A 24118-nucleotide genomic window follows, 5' to 3' on the forward strand; every position below is an offset into this window, starting at 1 on the left:
AATCAACTAGCCCAGTAAAAATATACTGGAAACCAGTAAAATTCTACTGAAAACCAGTAAAAATTCTTACTGGCCTTACTGTTTTTTCCTTCTGAGTATTTGAATGCGCAAGAGAGCTTGATAATCGTATCAGAGCGTTATTCAAAGCTTAAATAGCACATCAAAGCTTTTCAAAGAGTAATAAAGCATATCAAAGCGTGATTTAAAGCGTAATAAATCCTGATCAATCGGCATCAAAGCGTTGGAAGCCGTAGCGATTCGGGATATACCTTGTCGCCCAAAGCGGGAACGAACTTCGTTTCAGAGCGTATCGGACCTTATCAGAGCATTACATATCTGAGGAGATCGTGAGATTTTTTGAAAAGTAAACGAAAATGACACCGAAATGATCGCCGGATTTTTTTGTGCGGCATTCGCCGTTGGTGTGAACTTAGCATAAGGAAGAATAGCATTTCTCCCAGTGGGCTATATTTCAGGATTTCACCTGGGTCCCGTATATAACACCGGAACCGAATCAGCCCCAAATCAATCCGAATACACGTAGGCTATTTGGGTAATTTCGGGAGTATTCTTCGGAGGGATGCGGGAACATTCCCGGAGGGATTCGGCTCGTTTTTCAAATTAAGACCAGCCGAATACCCTCCAAATTACTCCGGAAAGTGACCATAACAAATTTCATTCGGGCCGCATTTGCGATGTATTCGGATGGATTAGAAGAGTTATTCGGAGTATTTATGTGCAAATTCGGAACTATTCATATCATTCGGGGCGTAACGGTCCGAGCTCAACGCATATGGCCATATTCGTGCCGATTCTGGTCAACATTCGGTTCATTCGGCTGTAATCAGAGCAATCGTGTTACATTCGGCCCGATTCTTGGCACCTTTGGCTCGATTCCTGTCACTATTTGGGTGGCATTCGACTTTATCTGGAATGGCCAAAACTAATTCGGGTATATTTTGGCGATTCTGCGTTGAATCAGGACCTATTCTGGGCCCATTCGTCTCTTTTCGGGGATCAGAGACTAAAAGGTTCTGAAAGGACTGAATCCATCCGCATCACGTCATATTCGGGTAGAATCGGTCCGAATTTTTCGGGAGAATGGTTTGGTATAACTCCAACTTCAGCATATGATTAAGTCCCCTCACATCTGACCGAATGTTAGCGGACGAAAGGTGACGAATGGGAAAAATGCACAAAATGCATGCGAATCCAAATAAAATTTCCGTCAAATCGTGTGCGATTAATAAACTATTGTCAAATTTTATCAACGAACGGTAAGCGAAGGATAAATATGATACGCGAAGGGTATCGATTTTCGGTTCACCGCTTTGAGTTAATTGCAGCTGAAGGCGAGCGAAGGGTTCATTTAACCCAATAAGACGAACAAACAGTGAGCAATTATTTGATATGGCGTGCGATTAGAAACGAAGGCGAGGGAATAGATCGGGCGTTCTTGTACGTTTGTGTCATCGTGTTGCTTCGTTAATGGTTCTTTCGAGATCGGTCCACTTTGGCAAAAGCGCGTAGCAATAACCCACGAACGATTACTGCAGACTAAATATAAAAGATGGGAATTCAAACAGATTACCAACGATTTTCCATTTCGTCCGGAAAGTTCAAACATGTTCAACATTTCCGCGTGAATTTGAATTTTCGCAGCTGTTAGTTCAGAAGGTGTACGAACCCAAACACGAAGGGTAAATATGATTTAGTATCAGTTACCATTGAACACGATTTTTGTCTCACCTGCATAGCAGAGTGAGACTATAGGCGCCGCTTTTCTGACGGCGACGGTGGCGGCGGCGGCGGCGGTGGCGGCGGTGGCGGCGGCGGCGGCGGCGTCAACATCAAATCTTAACCTGAGGTTAAGTTTTTGAAATGACATAACTTAGAAAGTATATGGACCTAGTTCATGAAACTTGGCCATAAGGTTAATCAAGTATTACTGAACATCCTAATAGAGTTTCATGTCACATGACCAAGGTCAAAGGTCATTTAGGGTCAATGAACTTAGACCATGTTGGAGGAATCAACATCGAAATCTTAACCTGAGGTTAAGTTTTTGAAATGTCATCATAACTTAGAAACAAGTGGAATGCCTCTGGCCGTCTCACCTGCATCACGCAGTTCAATATAGCAGCAGTGCTGACTTTGAAAACTACTCTAACTCGCACAAGATGTTCAGTGATACATGGTTACTCTTATGTCCACTTTTTATGAACTAGACCAATAAACTTACAGAGATATGATGGTTATTCAACAGATACACCCAATATGGCTAAAGTTCATTGACCTTTGACCTTGGTCATGTGACCTGAAATGCGCACAGGATGTTCAGTGATACTTGATTACTCTAATGTCCAAGTTTAACGAACTAGACCAATAAACTTTCAAAGTTATGATGGTAATTCAACAGATTTCCCCGATTCGGCCAAAGTTCATTGACCCTAAATGACCTTTGACCTTGATCATGTGATCTGAAACTCGAACAGGATGTTCAGTGATACTTGATTACTCTTATGTACAAGTTTCATGAATCAGATCCATAAACTTTCAAAGTTATGATGGTAATTCAACAGATACACCCAATTCGGCCAAAGTTCATTGACCTTTGACCTTGGTCATGTGACCTGAAATGCGCACAGGATGTTCAGTGATACTTGATTACTCTAATGTCCAAGTTTAACGAACTAGACCAATAAACTTTCAAAGTTATGATGGTAATTCAACAGATTTCCCCGATTCGGCCAAAGTTCATTGACCCTAAATGACTTTTGACCTTGATCATGTGACCTGAAACTCGAACAGGATGTTCAGTGATACTTGATTACTCTTATGTACAAGTTTCATGAATCAGATCCATAAACTTTCAAAGTTATGATGGTAATTCAACAGATACACCCAATTCGGCCAAAGTTCATTGACCTTTGACCTTGGTCATGTGACCTGAAACGCGCACAGGATGTTCAGTGATACTTGATTACTCTAATGTCCAAGTTTAACGAACTAGACCAATAAACTTTTAAAGTTATGATGGTAATTCAACAGATACCCCAGATTCGGCCAAAGTTCATTGACCCTAAATGACCTTTGACCTTAATCATGAGACCTGAAACTTGCACAAAATTTTCAGTGATGCTTGATTACTATTATGTCTAAGTTTCATGAATCAGATCCATAAACTTTCAAAGTTATGATGGGAATTCAACAGATATCCCCAATTCGGCCAAAGTTCATTGACCCTAAATGACCTTTGACCTTGGTCATGTGACGTGAAACTCATGCAGGATGTTCAGTGATACTTGAGTAACCTTGTGTCAAGGTTTCATGAACTAGGTCCATATATTTTCTAAGTTATGATGACATTTCAAAAACTTAACCTCAGGTTAAGATTTCGATGTTGAATCCTCCAACATGGTCTAAGTTCATTGACCCTAAATGACCTTTGACCTTGGTCATGTGATATGAAACTCTAATAGGATGTTCAGTAATACTTGATTAACCTTATGGCCAAGTTTTATTAACTAGGTCCATATACTTTCTAAGTTATGACGCCATTTCAAAAACTTAACCTCAGGTTAAGATTTGATGTTGACGCCGCCGCCGCCGCCGTCGCCGTCGGAAAAGCGGCGCCTATAGTCTCACTTTGCTTCGCAGGTGAGACAAATATATGGACCTAGTTCATGAAACTTGGACATAAGGTTAATCAAGTATCACTGAACATCCTGCATAAGTTTCACGTCACATGACCAAGGTCAAAGGTCATTTAGGGTCAATGAACTATGGCCGAATTGGGGGTATCTGTTGAATTCCCATCATAACTTTGAAAGTTTATGGATCTGATTCATGAAACTTGTAAATAATAGTAACCAAGCATCACTGAACATTTTGTGCAAGTTTCAGGTCTCATGATTAAGGTCAAAGGTCATTTAGGGTCAATGAACTTTGGCCGAATTGTGGGTATCTGTTGAATTACCATCATAACTTTGAAAGTTTATTGATCTAGTTCATTAAACTTGGACATTAAAGTAATCAAGTATCACTGAACATCCTGTGCGCGTTTCAGGTCACATGACCAAGGTCAAAGGTCAATGAACTTTGGCCGAATTGGGTTATCTGTTGAATTACCATCCTAACTTTGAAAGTTTATGGATCTGATTCATGAAACTTGTACATAAGAGTAATCAAGTATCACTGAACATCCTGTGCGAGTTTCAGGTCACATGATCAAGGTCAAAGGTCATGTAAGGTCAATGAATTTTGGCCATGTTGGGTTTTTTTGTTGAATAACCATCATATCTCTGTAAGTTTATTGGTCTAGTTCATAAAAAGTGGACATAAGAGTAACCATGTATCACTAAACATCTTGTGCGAGTTAGAGTAGTTTTCAAAGTCAGCACTGCTGCTATATTGAACTGCGTGATGCAGGTGAGACGGCCAGAGGCATTCCACTTGTTAATAGAGTGCCTTACGCCAGCCATCGCAATGCATAGTTCAGGCAATTCGGTTAGATGTGATGTGGCCTTTACGGTTGACGTTCACGATTGATTCTACAATTGTAATCTATGCAATCAATCCTTACAGATGTTATTTTACGAGATTTTTTTTTTTTTTTTTTTGCTTTCCAGCAAACTCATATTTACGTAACTATTGCAAAACATTGAGGTTCCGTCTAAAATGGAAGTTTTTAAAACGTATATTCAACTTCAAAGTTTTTGAAAATCCTGGATCCGCCCCTTTGGTGATGGTAATATTGATTGCCGCATTATGAATAATGACAATCGCTTCTCCTTCCCGACTAATTTTCTTAGGTTCATTGTTTTTTATTAAAACTGTTCCTGAGATATTGTGAGAAAGAAAAAAATCCAGGATGAAAACGATTTCATGTGTATATCTTAAAACAATTATCAATAAAAAAATATTCCTCCTAAAGATCTTGGGGTGTGCCTCGGTTACTTTTACAACCTTTTTGAACATCACTTCCTTTTTTTCTTCATGGCAGTCCGCAAAGGGAGGGGTAGGGGCAGTAGACCCCCCCCTCCCGTTGCACCCACAAATGTGATAACGCCCACAAATGTAATAACACTTTACCAACAAATATAATAAGTTCACCTCAAATGTAATAATGCACTTTACCCACAAATGTAATAATTTTTGATCGCCCACAAATGTAATAATGACTTTACCCACACATGTTATAAATTTGAAGAGATTTTTGGCGAATCTGTTTTAAACTAAAATCCTATAGTACTGCCTTCATATAGCAGAAAAGGTGCAGTCTTTATTGCAGACCCGCTTAATTAAAAAATTAAAAAAAAGTCCAAAGTCTTTTTTTCCAGACCCGGTTGTTTTAAAAAATATAATATAGATCCAAAGTCTTTTTTCCAGAACCGGTTATTATGACAATTATAATATAAGTCCAAACTAAGATACGATATTCCAGTGGAATAAAAATTGAAATCGTGCTTAGTCTTTTCTCCAGACCCAGTTAATGGTGGAATAAACGCCTTTGGTTTTTTAACTTATACCAAGGAGGTTTCAAATGAGATGGAGTAACAGCAAATAAAACCTCTTTGAACAAGGTTAAAAGCCGCCAGCAGAAATTATGACAGGCATGCACTTTGCTCAACATCGACATTGTGTAGAAAAATGATTCCCGCATGACTTTGCAGCTATATGTCATACATATTAAAAGGGAAATATGCTTTTGTGATAATTACTTTTTCTCCGCATCTTGGTCTGGTTACATGTGTAGTACATAATTCGGCATGCGAAAATAATCTATGCAATATGTCCTGACATATGACTCGATTTTTCTCGTCTGGGCATGCGCGGGCACTCATCTGGCATATACAGTAATGAACAACAATATTCCACCTACCACAATTGAAATTTTCATTTGCCGCAAACGATCGGAAAATTGTTAAAATCTAGTTTCAATAAAGGTCAAATTCTTTTCTCTCTCTCTAATTTAAGGTTGTTTGATATAATCTGGGCAAATATCTGGTCGTAACAGTGCGCTTGGTTATTGATGTTGTGTCATGCATTCAAATTTCAGTTTGTTTATTAATATGAAAGATGGAAAATTGATACAAATGGATAGGCCTATTCGTAAAATTTCGCCCCTCGGGTTTCTTCACTCAAACTGGCGGCTTCGAAGACGGACATCAAAAGGTCCTTATTGCCCTTCTTTCTTTCGTGCTTCTTTAGAAATGAACAGCTGCTTGAATAAATTTGTTGCCTGTTGGAACTCCAGTCATAGGCCCGTATTCAGAACTCGGGTTTAAATTAAACCCTGGTTTAAAGTTGTGGTTTAACTATGGAGAGCCATTGGGACACGAATCCCTAACAGTAAACGTTCAATTTATTAACTCATAACACCCCAAGATTATTCATAATACCCTGGCAATGATAATTGAAGTATTTTCTTCATTATGAAAGCAAAAGGAAACAAAATAGTAAACTAAGAAATATACAATACAAACAAAATTTTTGAATTTTTGGCTCCCCATAATTTTAGCACAGAGTTAGACTGTGGTCTAAGTTAAACCTGACTTCAGAATACGGGCCATAGAATCTTCTTGCTTATACGGCGCGTATTGTGAATATATGCGCTAAGAATAAAGTGATAATCAAGTGTAGTCTTTTCTCCAGACCCGGTTACTTAAAACCAAAAACTAAAACCCTATAGTAATGCGTTCATATAGCACAAAAATGCAAAGTCTTTTTTTCCAGACCCGGTTAATTCAAAAATTATAATACAGGTCCAAAGTCTTTTTTCCAGACCCGGTTGTTCTAAAAAATTATGATATAAGTCCAAAGTCTTTTTTCCAGATCCGGTTATTTCAAAAATTATAATATTAGTCCAAAGTTGTTTTTTTGTAGACCCAGTTATTTCAAAAATGATAATATAAATCCAAACTACGATACCATAATGATATTCCAGTGGAATAAAGATTAGAATCGAGCCTAGTCTTTTCTCCAGACCCAGTTAATTAAAACTAGTGGAATTAATGTCTGTTGTTGTTGTTTTATTTTATACGGCGCGTATTGTGAATATATGCGGTAAGAATAAATTGAGAATTAAGTTTAGCCTTTTCTCTAGACCCAGTTACTTAAAACTAAAAACTAAAACCCTATAGTAATGCGTTAATATAGCACAAAAATGCAAAGTCTTTTTTCCAGACCCGGTTAATTCAAAAATTATAATATAAGTCCAAGGTCTTTTTTCCAGACCCGGTTATTTCAAAAATTATAATATAAGTCCAAACTAAGATACCATAATGATTTTCCAGTGGAATAAAAATGAAAATCGAGCTTAGTCTTTTTTCCAAACCCTGTTATTCCAAAATTTTAAATTACAATACAAAAACAACAAAAACAGTATGAAGGCCCCATAATTATATTGATGCTGGATAACGTTGTTGTTGTTGTTGTTGTTCGCTTGGGTTTTGAGGCGCGTGTCATTCAGATATGAATATTTACGCCTATATGGACATGTAGCGTAGTCTTTCACCCAGACCCATTTTTTTTTCAAAATAATGCTAATAGTAATAATTTTTTAAAAAACTCAAAATCTAAGACTAAACAATCCTCCAACCTTTGAACCTGTTTTAAGAAGAGGATTAGAGCGTTGTCTTTATTCCAAACATTATCATGAAAAAAATTAGGAAAAAATCTAACGTAAGAACCTATAATATTCTTATTTTTGTGGAATAACACGAGTTTTAAAACATACTCTTTCCTCCAGACCCGGTTATTTAAAAAGTGAATTTATAAAAGACCAATCTTCAAAACTTACACCCAGTAAAAGAAATGTCTTTACCCCACACCCATTTTTTTTTATATAATAATGCATGGGTAAAGCAAATATCCTTTCTTTAGACTTTACTATTTGAAAAAATTATACAAATATTCTAAAACGAATACCCAATAATCTAATTATTGTGGAATAACGTGAAGATCGATTGCAGACTTTCCTCCAGACACAGTTATTTCAAAAATAAAAAAGCAAAGAAAATCTAAGAACCAACAATCCTCCAAATTAAGACCATGTAGAAAAGCACATGTTCAGAGCGTTTTCTTTTTCCAGACTCAGTTATTTAAAAAATAATTTAAACAGTCTTAAGAACATAAGACTTTGTCATATTTTTATTCCTGTGTAATAACACGGGTACTATGCTTAGTCTTTCGTCTAGACCCGTTTATTTAAAATATACACAACAAAAAAAGTAAGTCCCCCCCTAAACAAACATCAATAATTTCCGAACCAATGCGAGTTTTTGATATATTTTTACATCAGCGTGTAGGTAATTTTATAAGCTACCCTATGAGTAAATGTTGTGGATGTATCTTACGTCATGCTTCAGTGAGCACCGTCAGAAGGCAAAAATGTCACTTTTCAAAATTCACAAGCAAAATATCACGACTTTGATTCCATTGTATTGGAACTAATTCCACATTCTCATCATGAAAACTAGTCAGAAGGCTTGGAAAGGGTACTTTCTAAAAGACGATACAACTTTTTAAGCTAAATTTCACGGTTGAATAAACTCAAGTCCAAATTTGCTATAATTGGATTTTTACATATTTCTTTCAATGAAAAATGCTAGAATATGATGACAGTTATTTTGGGGAAGACTATCTCCAACAATATTCACCGTTTCACGGTTCAATGAACATTTATTGGAAACAAAAAATGCGATTTTCAAATATCGTAGGCAAGTATTGCTTAATTTTTCTAACTGAAAATGATCTTTTCTCAACTTTTTTGTTATGTTCATGACCAATTAACATGCTTCAATGATTCAAAGGTGTCAAATTAAACATTTATGCTTGAATGAACATGTGGAATGTGATTAGCTCTTTTTTACGTTATTGGAAAAAATGCAATTTGTAACTATGAATATCTGTCACACAACTCCTTGCACAGTTCATTTGATTTGATTTTTATGAAAATCCCGATGTTTAATGCATCAGTGAGCACACAATATTCGTAAATTATGCAAATGAGAAGAAAGTTCAAGGCCTTGGCCCCGCTCTGTACCGAATCGAATGGTTATTTTGGTGTGCGCACATTTTGGATAGTGTTACTCTGAAGCCATGTGCGAAGTTTCATGAAATAACTGTTGGCAGAAGTAACAAAAACTGTCCATGAAACAAACCCTCATTTCATATTTGTTAAAATTTTGACTTCCTCTTTTATAGACTTGTGTACATTATGGGTGCATATGTTTAAGCATACATAAACCCCTTATTCAATATGGTGGAACTTTTTCTCAAGACTGTCTTTAGCAATGTCGTTTGGCAGTAATGTTTATCAACCTATGGGCAGAATTCTGTGCAAAAATGAAATCGATTTGTTTGTTTATGGATGAGTGAGCACGCATCAAAGTGGGAAAATTGGTATTTTCAATGTCACAGACTCATTTTAAAGGGTAATAAAGTGAATATTGGGGGCAAATTTGGTTTGAAAGGTGTCTTTAATTGCTGTTGTTTTTATCATCCATCATTTCTATCACCAAACACTTTCCGAACTTTAGCCATTTCATGGTTGAGCGAGCACATTCGAAAATTTAGGAATGAATACTCTTTATACTGCATAAATGTATTCTTTTCCTAACAATTTCTCGGGATCAGTTGAATGTATGGACAGATCAGTGGTGGATCCAGAATTTTAAATGGGGGAGGGGCCTATAATCGGGGGAGCCATCAACATTTTCAAATTTTAACATGATCTAACAAGTTGTAAAAGATAATACCCCAAAACCCTATGATTACACGTAACAATACAGGGGCCGCAGAGCAGTTTTCAAAGTGGGGGGGGGGGGAGGCTGACCATGGCAAAAATCACAATCGTATTACATTTTTGTACTTATGGAAACAAGTGGGGGGGGGCTGAAGCCCTCCAGCCCCCCCCCCTCCCCGCTTCCGCGGCCCCTGCAATACATCGTCCTCACTCAACCATGAACATACGATATCAAAATTTGGTCTGAAATGGTTAAATGATGGATAGTAAAACAGCATAACATTATAAAGTTCACCTAAAAACAATTTTTGCCCAACTTTGTATTTGCACAATCTGAAAAACGACTCTTGTGACTTTCAAAAATGGTCATTTTTAATTCAATCTTTAATTACTCATGCATGACTCAATCGATCAATCTCATTTTTCCCCAGGAGCTGCTTAATGATTGTATAAAACCACCCATGAAATATCATATCTCAAAATAATTCGGTTCAAAAGTTACAGCAGTTTGATTTAGGGGGGACTTACTTTTTTTGTTGTGTGTATAAGCAAATATTGAAGAAAAAAAGCTAAGACCAATCTTCAAAGTCAAGCCAGATAAATGCTTGGATTTAGAGTGTTGTCTTTACCCCACACCCAGTTCTCTTAAACATACAAATGAAGCGAAACATTAATCTTAAAACTAAGAAGTAGTGACATGCATGAGTGATTTCGGAAAATGAAATAGGAGGTGCATAACTAGGGGTGCTAGACAACAGGGAGGCTATAAAAAAAAACCTGTGATACCGCATACCACAAAAACGACAAATCAATCATACATGTAGGCGTAAATATTTATATGTGAATGATACTCGCCTTAAAACCCAAAATAATAACAACGTTATTCTACATCAATGATATTGTGGGGTCTTTGTTTGTTTTTATTGTTTCTCATAATTTCTTATTTTGAAATAACTGGGTCTGGAGCAAAGACTACACCATATTTCCTTGCTATTCCATGTTGATAAGATTACAGGGTCTTTGTTTAATTTGTTGTTGTTTTTTAAATGATTTTTTACAACTGGGTCTGGGGGAAAGGATACGATATATTTCCATGTTATTCAACATAAATAGGATCGTGGGTCTTTGTTTGTTTTGTTTATTATTGTTAATTTATTGTTATTGTCATTTGTTATTTGAACGATCTGGGGATAGATGAAAGACTACGCTATATTTCCATGTTATTTAACATTAATATGATGTAGGGCATGGAGTTCCAAAAAACTGACCCCCCCAAAAAAAAAAAAAATACAGTTATCGAATCAAACAATGATTTGTTTTCTATTATAATAAAAAGCGATGTGTACTTACTTTGATCACTAAAACTTGAATATTCTGCTTGACTGAAGAAAAACATCAAGCTGAATATACACCACAATTTTAAACAAGTCCTCACTAAGAACTCCATTGTTGTGCACCTAGATGAAGAAAAAAATGTAATAAATTATCATGAAGCGTATAAGACTTGGCATCCAATCGTTCTTCTAATTTATTATCATACCCAGTTGTTGTGTGTCTGGACAATCAATTTTAAACAGCCATATGGAAAAGTTAACAGGAAAAGTTCCATCAATTTTTAGTATAAACCGCTAAGCAATATTATCGAGAACAAAACTGTTGATGGTAACAACTATTGAATTCATATATTTTGTGAAATCCGAAACCAAAAAGAAGGCTTCAAAATTGTCCGGATACCCAATCCCCATCAATATTGTATGAAATAGATAAGTCCATAGTTTGGACAGTGAGAAGTTTGAGCCTAGTAAATGTTTTACTTTCCCCTCCTTTGATATGATTTATTTCCCATGACGTTACATTTTACCGCGAACTTACTTCTTAACTGCTTAGCTGCATATATATATATATATATATATATATATATATATATAGGCCTGTGACCAACACTGTTTACACTGCGTCAGGATAAAGAAAATTGACAAGAGAATGGAACTACAAGCGATATATCACTTTCTTTGTCTCGCATAACCACCATGGCCGTTTGCAGCGGGGGGGGGGATGAGTGGACAGTTGCCCCGTCCCACCCCCCCCCCGAAATTTTGAAAACTGACGTTATCTTAATGTAAAAAGTATGCACGAAATCATTCAAGTATATTTTACAAAATGCAAAAATGCCCTGTTTAATGACAAGTTTGGTCGATTCGCTCCCTCGCTTTTGATTTTTAAAAGTTTACGCGTACTGCCCCCCCCCCTTCTTTTAGCCTACGGACATGATGACAATAATACATATTAGTTAGGGTCAATTAGTATTGCTACCTCACAATACATGTCATTTGTGCTATCATATGTTTTTTACCAATCAAGCATGTCAGCTAATATATGCCATGACGCTTGAGGATCTGGCTAAAACTACAGTATTCACATGGAAGGGACATCAATTGACATCAATAGCCTACTTGCAATATTATCAATGGAGAACTTTTAAAATACTATGTATCAAATTTCAGCGGCTTGGCATTGTTCAAATCTCATCTACATCCGATAAAGGAAATTCAACCGGTGGGGTCGAAAATTTGACGGTCAATCGGATCGGGATCGCCCTAGCCACTAGCCCGTCTATGTGGTCTAATGGTTATTAAGGCATCGGTGTTATAACCTGGAGGCCTAGGTTCGATTCCAGGTAGTCTTTTTCGGCCTCACCATTATTTGCATAGGGTAGATGGCTCTGGGGAACCTTGATTTAAGCTGCGCCTATACCATTGTCCTCTTCATTAATTTTGTTCTTTTCACAACATTTAAATAAAAGAGTTGCCAAAGCTGTTTTACAGGTATTATTTCTCATGATAATAATAATAATTTGAACGAAAATGTCGAGAGACAAATTGCTTGGTTAGGGTATTCTTACACATCTGACTGGCTTTGTCATACATGAGCGAACACGAAATCAAAGACGACGGATTTTGGTGACGCCATTATATCAGGCTCTCAGGAATGTTGGAATATTTATCCGTCATTGTTCTGGCAATTCCCACTATGCTTTCAAAGGAAACGCCTGATATATTTTTCATTATATCCCACTTTCGATAAAATAGAACCAACGTATGTGCGCTGAGCATGCAGATTCCAGTTACTTGCGTTGAATGACCTATTTTTTTTCCAAAGCCACCGCCCTTAGCGAAACAAGGATTTGTGCATGCGCAGACGGAATTACGGTACTTGCCAAAGAGAGACCGGCGAGCCCGATAGATCAGCTAATTACTTCTGTCCAGTTTTCTTAAACAATGACATCATCAGAGATGCCAAGGTCAAAGACCAACTATGCGTGAGATTGAATACTGGTATAGCGAAAATTGGGCACATGATGCTACTTGAAGCAATCACTACACATGATTTAATTTATACGATATAATTACATAATCATAATAATATTGATTATAATCCTACATAGATTGAATCCTGTATAGTGATTGGTTCAAATAGCATCATGTGACCAAATATATTTCAACTATGATGTTGCGTGACGTCAGACCTCGATATATTTTTCGCTATACCAATATTCTGAAAACTGGATATTTAGCCAAACTCTCGGGCGCTCCTGCCACCAAGCTCTCTCTCCCGGGCAAGTCCCGTGATGCGTCGGCGCAGGCACTAATTTGCGTTCCGCTGAGCGCGGTGGCTCGGAGAAAAGTAGGTAATTCAATGTAACTGGACTTTGGAAGCTCGACCAGCGCATATATTTTGGATAGAAATTATCAAGAGTAGGATATAAAACAAATATCTCAGGCGTTTCATTCGAAAGCATAGTGGAAATTATTTACGGTTGGACTGGCAAAACTACTATATTTCCCTCGGGGATTCGCCCCTTGGGGAAAAATAGTAACTGCCAGACCAACCTCGGATGAATAATTCCACTATACTATCTCAAAGCCTGATATATTTGTTTACTGGCCTTGAGGGAACAACAAATATATTGCCAGCAAAAGAGTCATGTTGGCATGAGTCTTTAGACGAGGGCAATATGTGTCTTTTAAGGGCAATATATTTGATGTTCCCCGAAAGAAAAGCCATTTAATATTTTTATTCTCATCCAAATCGGATATCTCGAGCAAAAATCGTGATAATGGTGATATTTCCTTTAAGAATAGAGTTCTATTGTGTCATTTTGATAACAGGGTCTAGTTTCTGCACTTTACCCTTATGACGTACTTGTAAGCGTCCAGATCCAGCTGGTGCATGCGCGGATCATTAGTGAAGCGTATTTATTCATACGCATCCTCAAACGCCCGGATGCGAAATTATTTTTCCCACCCATAGAGATGTATATTATTGACACTAGAGGGCGGACTTCATCAAATTGCTGTGAATCCATGTTCGGGGCGGCCGCCATCTTAAAGAGGGCAAAAAATAGGTTGCTGTACGTGCTTTACCTATGATGTAGATCAGGGGAGCGTTTCATGAAAGGATTTTATCCGACAAGTCTTGTTTTATCCGACAATTACCATAGCAACAGTACCTGTCAGCCAATCAGAATCAGGGAAAGTTGTCAGATCTGACAACTTGTCGGACCATATATGTTGATGAAACGCTCCCCTGGGCTTGGTCTGAAGTTTCCCCTCTCAGTTAATTTTGAGGAAATCAAAGTAGAAATCATACGGTGAATCACTGATAATCCCATTAAATATGATATTATACAGATATTGCCTACCTAGAGTTTGAATATAACATTTCCTCTCCCCGACGGAGTTATATTTTTCCCAAGGGATTATATTTTGCCCGAAGCGCGCAGCGCTGAGGGAAAATATTATCCCGAGGGAAAAATATAGCTTCGGAGGGGAGTTGAAATGTTATTTATTAAAACGATAGACCAGGCAATATCCGATGGATTCGCCATCAGAAATTGCATTCATCATCTGGCTCAAACCCGAAATTCTTGCTTCAGCTCTGATCCATCAACGTCATAATAGATTTTTTTTTTATAATACATCAAGCGCGTTCTTCATTCAATCGACGCGTTAACATTAGCGCGTACATTTTTACACTTGTTACGCAACTTGTATGCAGAGAGTGACGTCACCTTAGTGAATATAGCGCAGCAATTGAAAATACAACGCAGTATATTCCCTGAGGTGACGTCAAAACCTGGAATATAACAAATGCGATCCTCGCAGCTATGGTCACGTGATGGCATATTGACCTATCACTGATTCGAATCTACATACGCTATGTAATATTGGAGACTATGCGACGTAATAGCTATATTTAACACCACAATCAATAAAGGACCACACCATCTGGTGTTGGAGTTACACTGCCACTGGTGTTAAGATTACCAACATTTAGGATGTTAAAATATATCAACACCAGTCTTGGTGTTCGATTTGAACACGAGTCGGAGAATGTTATGAAGTTGACACCATTTGGTGTTCATTAACACCCTCGAACACCTGCAGAAACGAAATCTAAACGAAAGTTTAAATCACCCATTGGTGTTAAAGAAAATTCCAACACCAGCTTTGGTGTTGTTTCACGGTTCGTATTCACACCATTTGGTGTCCGATTTCAAGTTCTTCAACACCTGCAGCCTGACGGTGTAACTTAACACTAGGGTATTTTTTTTAAATATATACCCCAACAACAGACAGTGTTGAGTTACTCCAGTGAAGTGTAACTTCAACAATAATTTTTTTTTAATATTTCTATCCAACACCTGTCACGGTGTTGTTTCAACACTTCTGAATATTTGGTGTTTATTTTACACTCTAAGTGTTGTTTCAACACTTCTGAGTATTTGGTATTTATTTTACACTCTAAGTGTTGTTTCAACACAGTATATTGCTTGAACACTGAGTGTCAAATGAGCACCAAATAATGAGAACATATGAACACTCTAAAGTGTTAAGTTGACCTTATCTGACAGACTGACACGACACCCTTGTCACGGTTTATGCTATATGATGGCTTATATATTGAATAACCACTAGTCGACCTCGTAGTTTTTCCCCCGTTTTCTGGATGTTCAGTCCATCTCCTTTATAAAATATGCATGGTTATCATATATTTTAACATAAAAATGTTTTGCCTTGTGATTTTAACGTTGCATACAGCATTAAATTGAAAATATAATGTAAAAAAGTGAAATATGTGATATTCTCCCATTAGTAGACCGGCCAAAACGATTTTTTATACTTTGGACGGCAAAATTTGTTAATGCTTGCTAATGCTTGGCATGCCAGCCAAAAGTTTTGCAAAAATACCCAGGAATAGCGTACGGGCGGATGCCAAGCGCAATTTTGCGTGAAAGTGTCATTTTTAGCGTAAAATCTGAAAGACTGTCGAAAATCACGCATTTTGATATTTTGACGGATTATCATCATATTTTTGATTATCTTTGATATGAAATTATTTTTATTCAGAATTTCAAATTATAAGTCTACTATATATGCATTTCAAATTTGAATATTACACACACACATATGGCACAGGGAAACATAAAACCGCGATTTCCTCGAAATAAAAGTTTGTGAAAACTATCAATAGTTTGAAGTTTTTTTACGCAACATAAATTCTTCGATTTAAATGCGTTTATCCATCGAATGTATAGTAAATGTCCTAGTGCCACAAATATTAAAAGAATTTTCAAGTAATATGGTAGATATCTCATTTTATGTTATCCAAAAGGAGACAATGTGCATTTTACCAGGTGCGCTTTTGAAAGAAAAATTGAAAATACTGTACATTATGTACATAATTACATGTATAAGTACATACTAAAGCGAGTTTTTATTTACATGTATAAGTCCATATTAAAGCGAGTTTTTAATTGGATAGCACAATTTGTCAATTCCTTGCATCCCAGCTAAAAGTCTTGCGGAAATACTGAGGAATAGCGTACGGGCGGATGCCATCCGCACTTTTGCGTGAAAGTATCATTTTTAGCGTAAAATCTGAAAGACTGTCGAAAATCACGCATTTTGATATTTTGACGGATTATCATCATATTTTTGATTATCTTTGATATGGAATTGTTTTTATTTAGAGTTTCAAATTATAAGTCTACTAAATATGCATTTCAAATTTGAATATTACACACACACATATGGCACAGGGAAACATAAAACCGCGATTTACTCAAAATAAAGGTTTGTAAAAATTATTTATGGTATAATGTTTGTGTTCCGCATCTCAATTTCGTCAAGATTTCGTGCTAACCGAATAAATACTTAATAATTGTTGTCATGTCACATATAGTGAAAACAAATACTGAAATAAGATGCAAGATATATATCATTTTATGTTATATATGCGAAATATAACAATGCACATTATTTTATCAGATGCACATTTTTGATAAAAAAATAAACAGCGCACAATATTACATCGATATTGCACATATCTCATATCAGTGCGATACTTGGCATGATATTATATAGGATTATGTTTGCTTTTGTAGAGTTCGATCTTCTTGCTATTTCCACGAATGAATTGGTGCTGAACTTAAATCTACCTGTGGCGATATTCAGAAATAGGTCTGATATTTAATTTGCCGTTACCATGGTAGCATTAATTTTACAGGAATATCTATATCCAAAATCATAGAAAACATACATGTATGAATAAAGCGATTGAACTAGCATTTTTAAACAACTCTGTCAATTTTCAGTGTAATGCTTATTGGATTTTTTTTCTCTTTTCAATCAAATCAATTTTATGTTGTGGTTGACTTGTCCTTTAAAGTTCACATTTCAAATCTTAAAGCTCATTTCATCACAGTGTATTGCCATTTTGGGAAATGCAATCGCACGACCATTATGACAAACAAATCTAAAGGCTAATGACCAGCGCCCAGCGCAGATATTGTAATATAGATGGTCGTACAACTGCATTTCCCAAAAGGGCATTGGTATGTCCAGGGCTGCCCAGGGTCGGGTTGTCCGGCCCCCGTCTTAGACCAGGATATATAACAACATGGACCTGTGATAATAGCAAATGCAAAAAACTTTGATGAAGTAAAATGAATTGAATGAAAATTATAATTTGCAATGCAAAAGACCAAATAACATTTATTATTCATATTTTAACATAATTATAGCAGCAGGACATTGGAAACAACTGAAATTAATAAATAAAAAAAAACGCCATCCATAGCTCATCGAACCAAAATAACGTATGACCTTGATCATGTGAACTGAAATATGTGCAAAATGATCGATGATACTTAAATACCCTTATGTTCAAGTGTAATCTTTAACTGGATCAATAAAAATAAAAAGTTATGATGACATTCAAAAAAATATCCCCATATGGCCAAAGTTCAGTGACTCTAAATGACTTTTGACCTTAATCGTGTGATCTAAAACTTATGCAAGACGATCAGTAATACATGAATATTAAAGTGTCCTTAAAATTAAAGTGTCATTAATTTTTTTCTATACGTTCAAAGTTATAATGACATTTTGAAAAATGTAACTTTGGTTAAGATTTCAAGGTTGATATGACGCTGTTATATCAAAACTACCGTCACCTCCACCGGAGAAGTGGCTCCTTTAGTCCTGCTCTGCTATGCCGGCGAGACAAAAAAATAGGTACTGCCGTGCAACGGCCATTTTTAAATATACTTTGATAATCAAATAACTGAAGTAAAATGTAGATTGACAGAGTGGTTTAAAAATGCTAATTCAATCGCTTTATTCATACATGTATGTTTTCTATGATTTTGGATATAGATATTCCTGTAAAATTAATGCTACCATGGTAACGGCAAATTAAATATCAGACCTATTTCTGAATATCGCCACAGGTAGATTTAAGTTCAGCACCAATTCATTCGTGGAAATAGCAAGAAGATCGAACTCTACAAAAGCAAACATAATCCTATATAATATCATGCCGAGTATCGCACTGATATAAGATATGTGCAATATCGATGTAATATTGTGCGCTGTTTATTTTTTTATCAGAAATGCGCATCTGATAAAATAATGTGCATTGTTATATTTCGCATATATAACATAAAATGATATATATCTTGCATCTTATTTCAGTATCTGTTTTCACTATATGTGACATGACAACAATTATTAAGTATTTATTCGGTTAGCACGAAATCTTGACGAAATTGAGATGCGGAACACAAACATTATACCATAAATAATTTTTACAAACCTTTATTTTGAGTAAATCGCGGTTTTGTGTTTCCCTGTGCCATATATGTGTGTGTAATATTCAAATTTGAAATGCATATTTAGTAGACTTATAATTTGAAACTCTGAATAAAAACAATTCCATATCAAAGATAATAAAAAATATGATGATAATCCGTCAAAATATCAAAAAGCGTGATTTTCGACAGTCTTTCAGATTTTACGCTAAAAATGATACTTTCACGCAAAAGTGCACTTGGCATCCGCCCGTACGCTATTCCTCAGTATTTCCGCAAGACTTTTAGCTGGGATGCAAGGAATTGACAAATTGTGCTATCCAATTAAAAACTCGCTTTATTATGGACTTATACATGTAAATAAAAACTCGCTTTAGTATGTACTTATACATGTAATTATGTACATAATGTACGGTATTTTCAATTTTTCTTTCAAAATGCGCACCTGGTAAAATGCACATTGTCTCCTTTCGGATAACATAAAATGAGATATCTACCATCTTACTTGAAAATTCTTTTAATATTTGTGGCACTAGGACATTTACTATACATTCGATGGATTAACGCATTTAAATCGAAGAATTTATGTTGCGTAAAAAAACTTCAAACTATTGATAGTTTTCACAAACTTTTATTTCGAGGAAATCGCGGTTTTATGTTTCCCTGTGCCATATGTGTGTGTGTAATATTCAAATTTGAAATGCATATTTAGTAGACTTATAATTTGAAATTCTGGATAAAAATAATTTCATATCAAAGATAATAAAAAATATGATGATAATCCGTCAAAATATCAAAATGCGTGATTTTCGACAGTCTTTCAGATTTTACGCTAAAAATGACACTTTCACGCAAAATTGCGCTTGGCATCCGCCCGTACGTTATTCCTGGGTATTTTTGCAAGACTATTAGCTGGGATGCCAAGCATTAACAAATTTTGCCGTCGAATCCTTATCTAGAGCACTTTTTGAGGTTTGGCCGGTCTACTACATAGAATCGTGTGTTATAAATCCGCGCTCTTGCCCTCTTTAAGATGGCGGATGCGCAATACATGGAATCACAGCCGCATTACGCGCGCGTCAATGCGAGCGATTACTCTAGTGTCAATAATATACATCTCTATGTTCCCACCGCAGTTCTGGAACAAAACATGAATATTCATGACTTGGGTCTTTGGAATATGGAATAAGAGTACGCATGCGCGTGGATCTTTACAAAATTAATTGTCAGTGCCTCGATCTGTGAGGTCGTTATGGCGTTCACGTTGCCATCGCCACGATTGAATCAGCATCCTCAAGTTACTAGTACTTGTACCTTTACATTAGTTACATAGACCTTATAGGCTTAGGTCTATATCTAGATCCAATTCTTAAACACTTTTCAAATTATCTGCCACTAATGACAAGACAAAATGCTAGACTAGAGCTAGCTTATAAGTTATGCTAGGGCTAGCTCAGTCTAGCACATGAACTTTACCTCGAATCTGGACCTGTCTTATGCCTAGCCGACTAATGACATGGTTAACTTCGAACTGGCGGTTAATTCCGAATTTTACGTTTCATTGGGTTAGACCAATTTGCTTGGTTTGATAGGTCTAGTCCGTATACAGAACCAGTCATAGATCTAAATAAATTTATCTGAGATCTAGTCTAGTCTCTAGATATCGATAGACTCTGATCTACTCTGTATCAGCATGGAACGTATTCTAACGCCAGGCACAAATCAACGTCAGTGAGCAAAACATATCCTACATAAACTTCTTTAACACTACTACTTTAGCTTCTTTAACTATCGATCTTGATCCCCGTCTTGATCAACAATAGATCGATCTGCGTTTTCTTTACCAGTTATCAAGCTTTTAGTTCCCCATGCTCCAAATCGGCGATTGCGGTACTAGTTCTATATACGGACTAGACATATATTAAACCAATGCGACCATGGCTCATTGCCACGGTCTAACCGGGTTCTAACGTAAGTAAACGTAAAGTTCGGAATTTTAGTCAGCCGAAGGCATCCAGGTCCAGATTTGAGATAAAGTTAATGAGCTATTCTGGGCTAGCCATAGCCTAGATTTTTGTATTGTCATTAATGGTAGTTTGATAATTAATTTAAGGGTGCTGATTCATTCGTGGTAACGTATTCCAAAGATGCAATCGTAAATATTCATATATTGTTCCAGAACTGCGGTGGGAAAAATAATTTCGCGGCCCGGATGTGAGACCAGAGAAAATACAAAGGTATATTTTGCGTCGTCTCTGCATGCAAAATCAATACGCGCATTGAGACCGAGGAAAATACAAACAATATACCTATATCTCTTTCCGGTATTCAGAAAATGTAGGGCGATACGGTTTTGTAGATGACCAGCTTATATGTCTGATACGGGTGATAATAAGAATATACCACGACTAGTAAATGGCGAGTAAGCGCTTTTATTATTATTATTATCATCATCATTATTATTGTTATTATTATCATTATCATCATTATTTTCATCATCACCATTATCCTTATTATTATAACGGCGCTATTGTTTACGCGTCGATTGGAGACCCGCAATTGCTTTCCAAATACTCACTCTATGGGTGACATGGGAAAAGTCATATTATCCTACATCTATTGAACCATGTGTGCTGATTGGTTTTAATAGCATCATGTGACCAAACATATTCTCACTATTTTGCAATGATGTTGAAAATAAAACGCCCACTGAAGAAAATTTGCTATTCCGTGACGTCAATGATGGAATAGCGCACTATGACGTCACAAATCACGACGGTGTATGCACTAAATACTTCAAGATGTTTCAAAAGAAGTATCTCAGTCAGCGCAGCGGATTATCTATATTTGGTTCAGATTTCTAAAAAAAGATGAACTACGAGTACAGGAAATGGATTATCAAGATCTATTGTTTAACTCAGTGTTTCTCAAGCGGTGGGCCATGAAGCTCTCCCATGCATGCCAGGTGGACCGCGAGAAACTGAAGAAGAAAAAAAGAGGGGTGGAACTATAGTATATTTCACAGACCTGGACCTGTCCGACAGTCCGGAAATGTTATGTTTGATCGGTCTACGTCACGTGGGTCAAACAAAGCTAAAGCATGCTTATATACAGGTACCATGTATGTTGCAATAACATGGACCTGGAAAGCGGGGGTGCTTCAGCGCCCCCAAGATTTTCCCAGGGGGTGCTGCGTGTATTTTTTTCCATAGGCAGAACCCCCTTGAATTCTGGTAGGTGTGTCAAATTAGATAAATGTATGTAAAATGACCAACATTTCGTGTTGAAATCCTCGTTTCTTTCTTTTTTTCTGGTTTTATTTTACTTCTCAGATTTCTTTAGAAAAAAAACGCATATAGCTCCCCCAATAAACCCGGGAGTGCAACAATAAAATAAAATTGTAATGTTACACACAAATTTGGCAAATTAGCCAGATACAATATAAAATTTGGTTTCTAAATCTATAGTACAGTACAAAATTATGATTTCTTCCCACGCACGTACACCGTGGGATGATCATTCCATCTATCATTGGAGTTTAGTTACGGTACATTTACACGGGAATTTCAATACGCATAGACACGAACCAATTTTCGAAATTTTCTGCCCATGAATAAACAAGAAAACTGTAACCCCCTTATTTCATAGGCGGATCCAGGTGAGTTATAATATATCTATATTAATTCCAACAAACTACAGTTAAAATCCCCTCTTCATGACAGTTTATAAAAAAAAGTTCGGTCATGGATTGTGCGCTCACATTAACTGTTTAAAATATATATATATTAACCATTGCATCCTATCTATGATTACAGTGATTAAGCATGTTAAAATGTTCAGTTTTCAAGCCTTAAATTCAACAGATTTTTTTATGATGATAAAATGTCTTTAAAATGTCCTGGTCCTGTTTGTTTTTAATAAGATGCTCAAGATGCCCGACAGAAAATGATGATAAAATAGCAAGTACATAAATTTAACAATGTATGAATTAATGAATGAATTCCGCAAAGTTAAGCCACTCACATTAATACGTTTATAGGCTCGGATCCCTGGGGGCACAAGGTGCGGTCATAACCATAACATACCTTCATTGAGCACCCCGTCAAATGGGGCGACAGCATTTTTTTCTCTTTTTTTCCTTGGTGTATGTCTAGAAATTACCCTATGTAAATCTAACACATTTATTATTATCATTGTGATCACTAGTTTCATTATCCGTCTTCCTTTTCTTCTTCTTCTTCTTCTTCTCTTCTTCTTTTTTTTCTTCTTCCTCTTCTTCTTCTCCTCCCCAATCCCCCTTCTTCCTCCACTTGGCTGAAAACAGTCAAAATAAAAGATACAGGTTGGCTTTAAGATGAATGCCACAAAAGGATGGAAATACGAAAAAGCAAGCTTACCAACTTATCTCCTAAATAAATGGTCCTGTTCTGAAGGAAAGTCTGCGAAGTTCTCAAATGAATCTTCCCTCCTGTAAACAAATGTTTAAAATTCATTGCTCACTCAACCGAAATTGATATTCCTTGCTTTTATATGACTTGAATAAACCAGAGTCTGAGAACGGCCTAAGATTATAAAAGAATTAGAAAGCAGTTTTTTCCAGGGAGAAACATGTTAAAGGGATGGTCCGGGCTTAAAATATTTATATCCAAATACATAGGGTAGAATTCACTTAGCAAAATGCCGATTTTTTTTTCAAAATCGGATAAGAAATAATAAAGTTATTGAAGTTTAAAGTTTAGCAATACTTTGTGAAAACAGTCGTCATGAATATTCATTAGGTGGGCTGATGATGTCACATCCCCACTTTCCGTTTTCTTATGTTATTACATAAAATCATATTTGTTCATTATACTTGTGTGAATATTATGTCTCCCTTATAGTGAAATAAGTTGCAGCAATAAATAGCTAATGCAATAAATCAGTTGACAATCCAATTTTTCTAGTTCTTGGAGGAAAAATTGTGAATAAACCTAATTTCATATAATGAAATACAAAAGAACAAGTGGGGATGTGAGATCATCAGCCCACCTAATGAATATTCGTGATGACTGTTTTCACAAAAATATTGCTAAAATTTAAACTTCAATAACTTTTTTATTTGTTACCCGATTTTGATGAAATTTTCGGCATTTCGCTCAGTGAATTCTTATCTATTTATTAAGCTATAAATACTTTCAGCCCGGACCATCCCTTTAACGTGTTTCTCCCTGGAA

The 24118-nt window shown here is 36.3% G+C and overlaps 1 protein-coding gene across 1 annotated transcript in view; it reads right to left on the reverse strand.

Moving 5' to 3' along the window:
• Positions 1-23402, reverse strand: part of LOC121431232 (fibrillin-2-like) — a 102156-nt gene extending 78754 nt beyond the window's left edge. The window contains exons 1-2 of the mRNA XM_041628743.1: positions 23303-23402; positions 11102-11208 (exon numbers count right to left, since the gene is read on the reverse strand). Coding sequence (XP_041484677.1) covers positions 11102-11198 — 97 coding nt within the window. The 5' untranslated portion in view covers positions 11199-11208; positions 23303-23402. The remainder of the gene's footprint in view (positions 1-11101; positions 11209-23302) is intronic.
• Between the last annotated feature and the right edge of the window lie 716 nt (positions 23403-24118).

This window comes from Lytechinus variegatus, chromosome 17 (assembly GCF_018143015.1).
Source record: "Lytechinus variegatus isolate NC3 chromosome 17, Lvar_3.0, whole genome shotgun sequence".
Taxonomy (NCBI): domain Eukaryota; kingdom Metazoa; phylum Echinodermata; class Echinoidea; order Temnopleuroida; family Toxopneustidae; genus Lytechinus; species Lytechinus variegatus.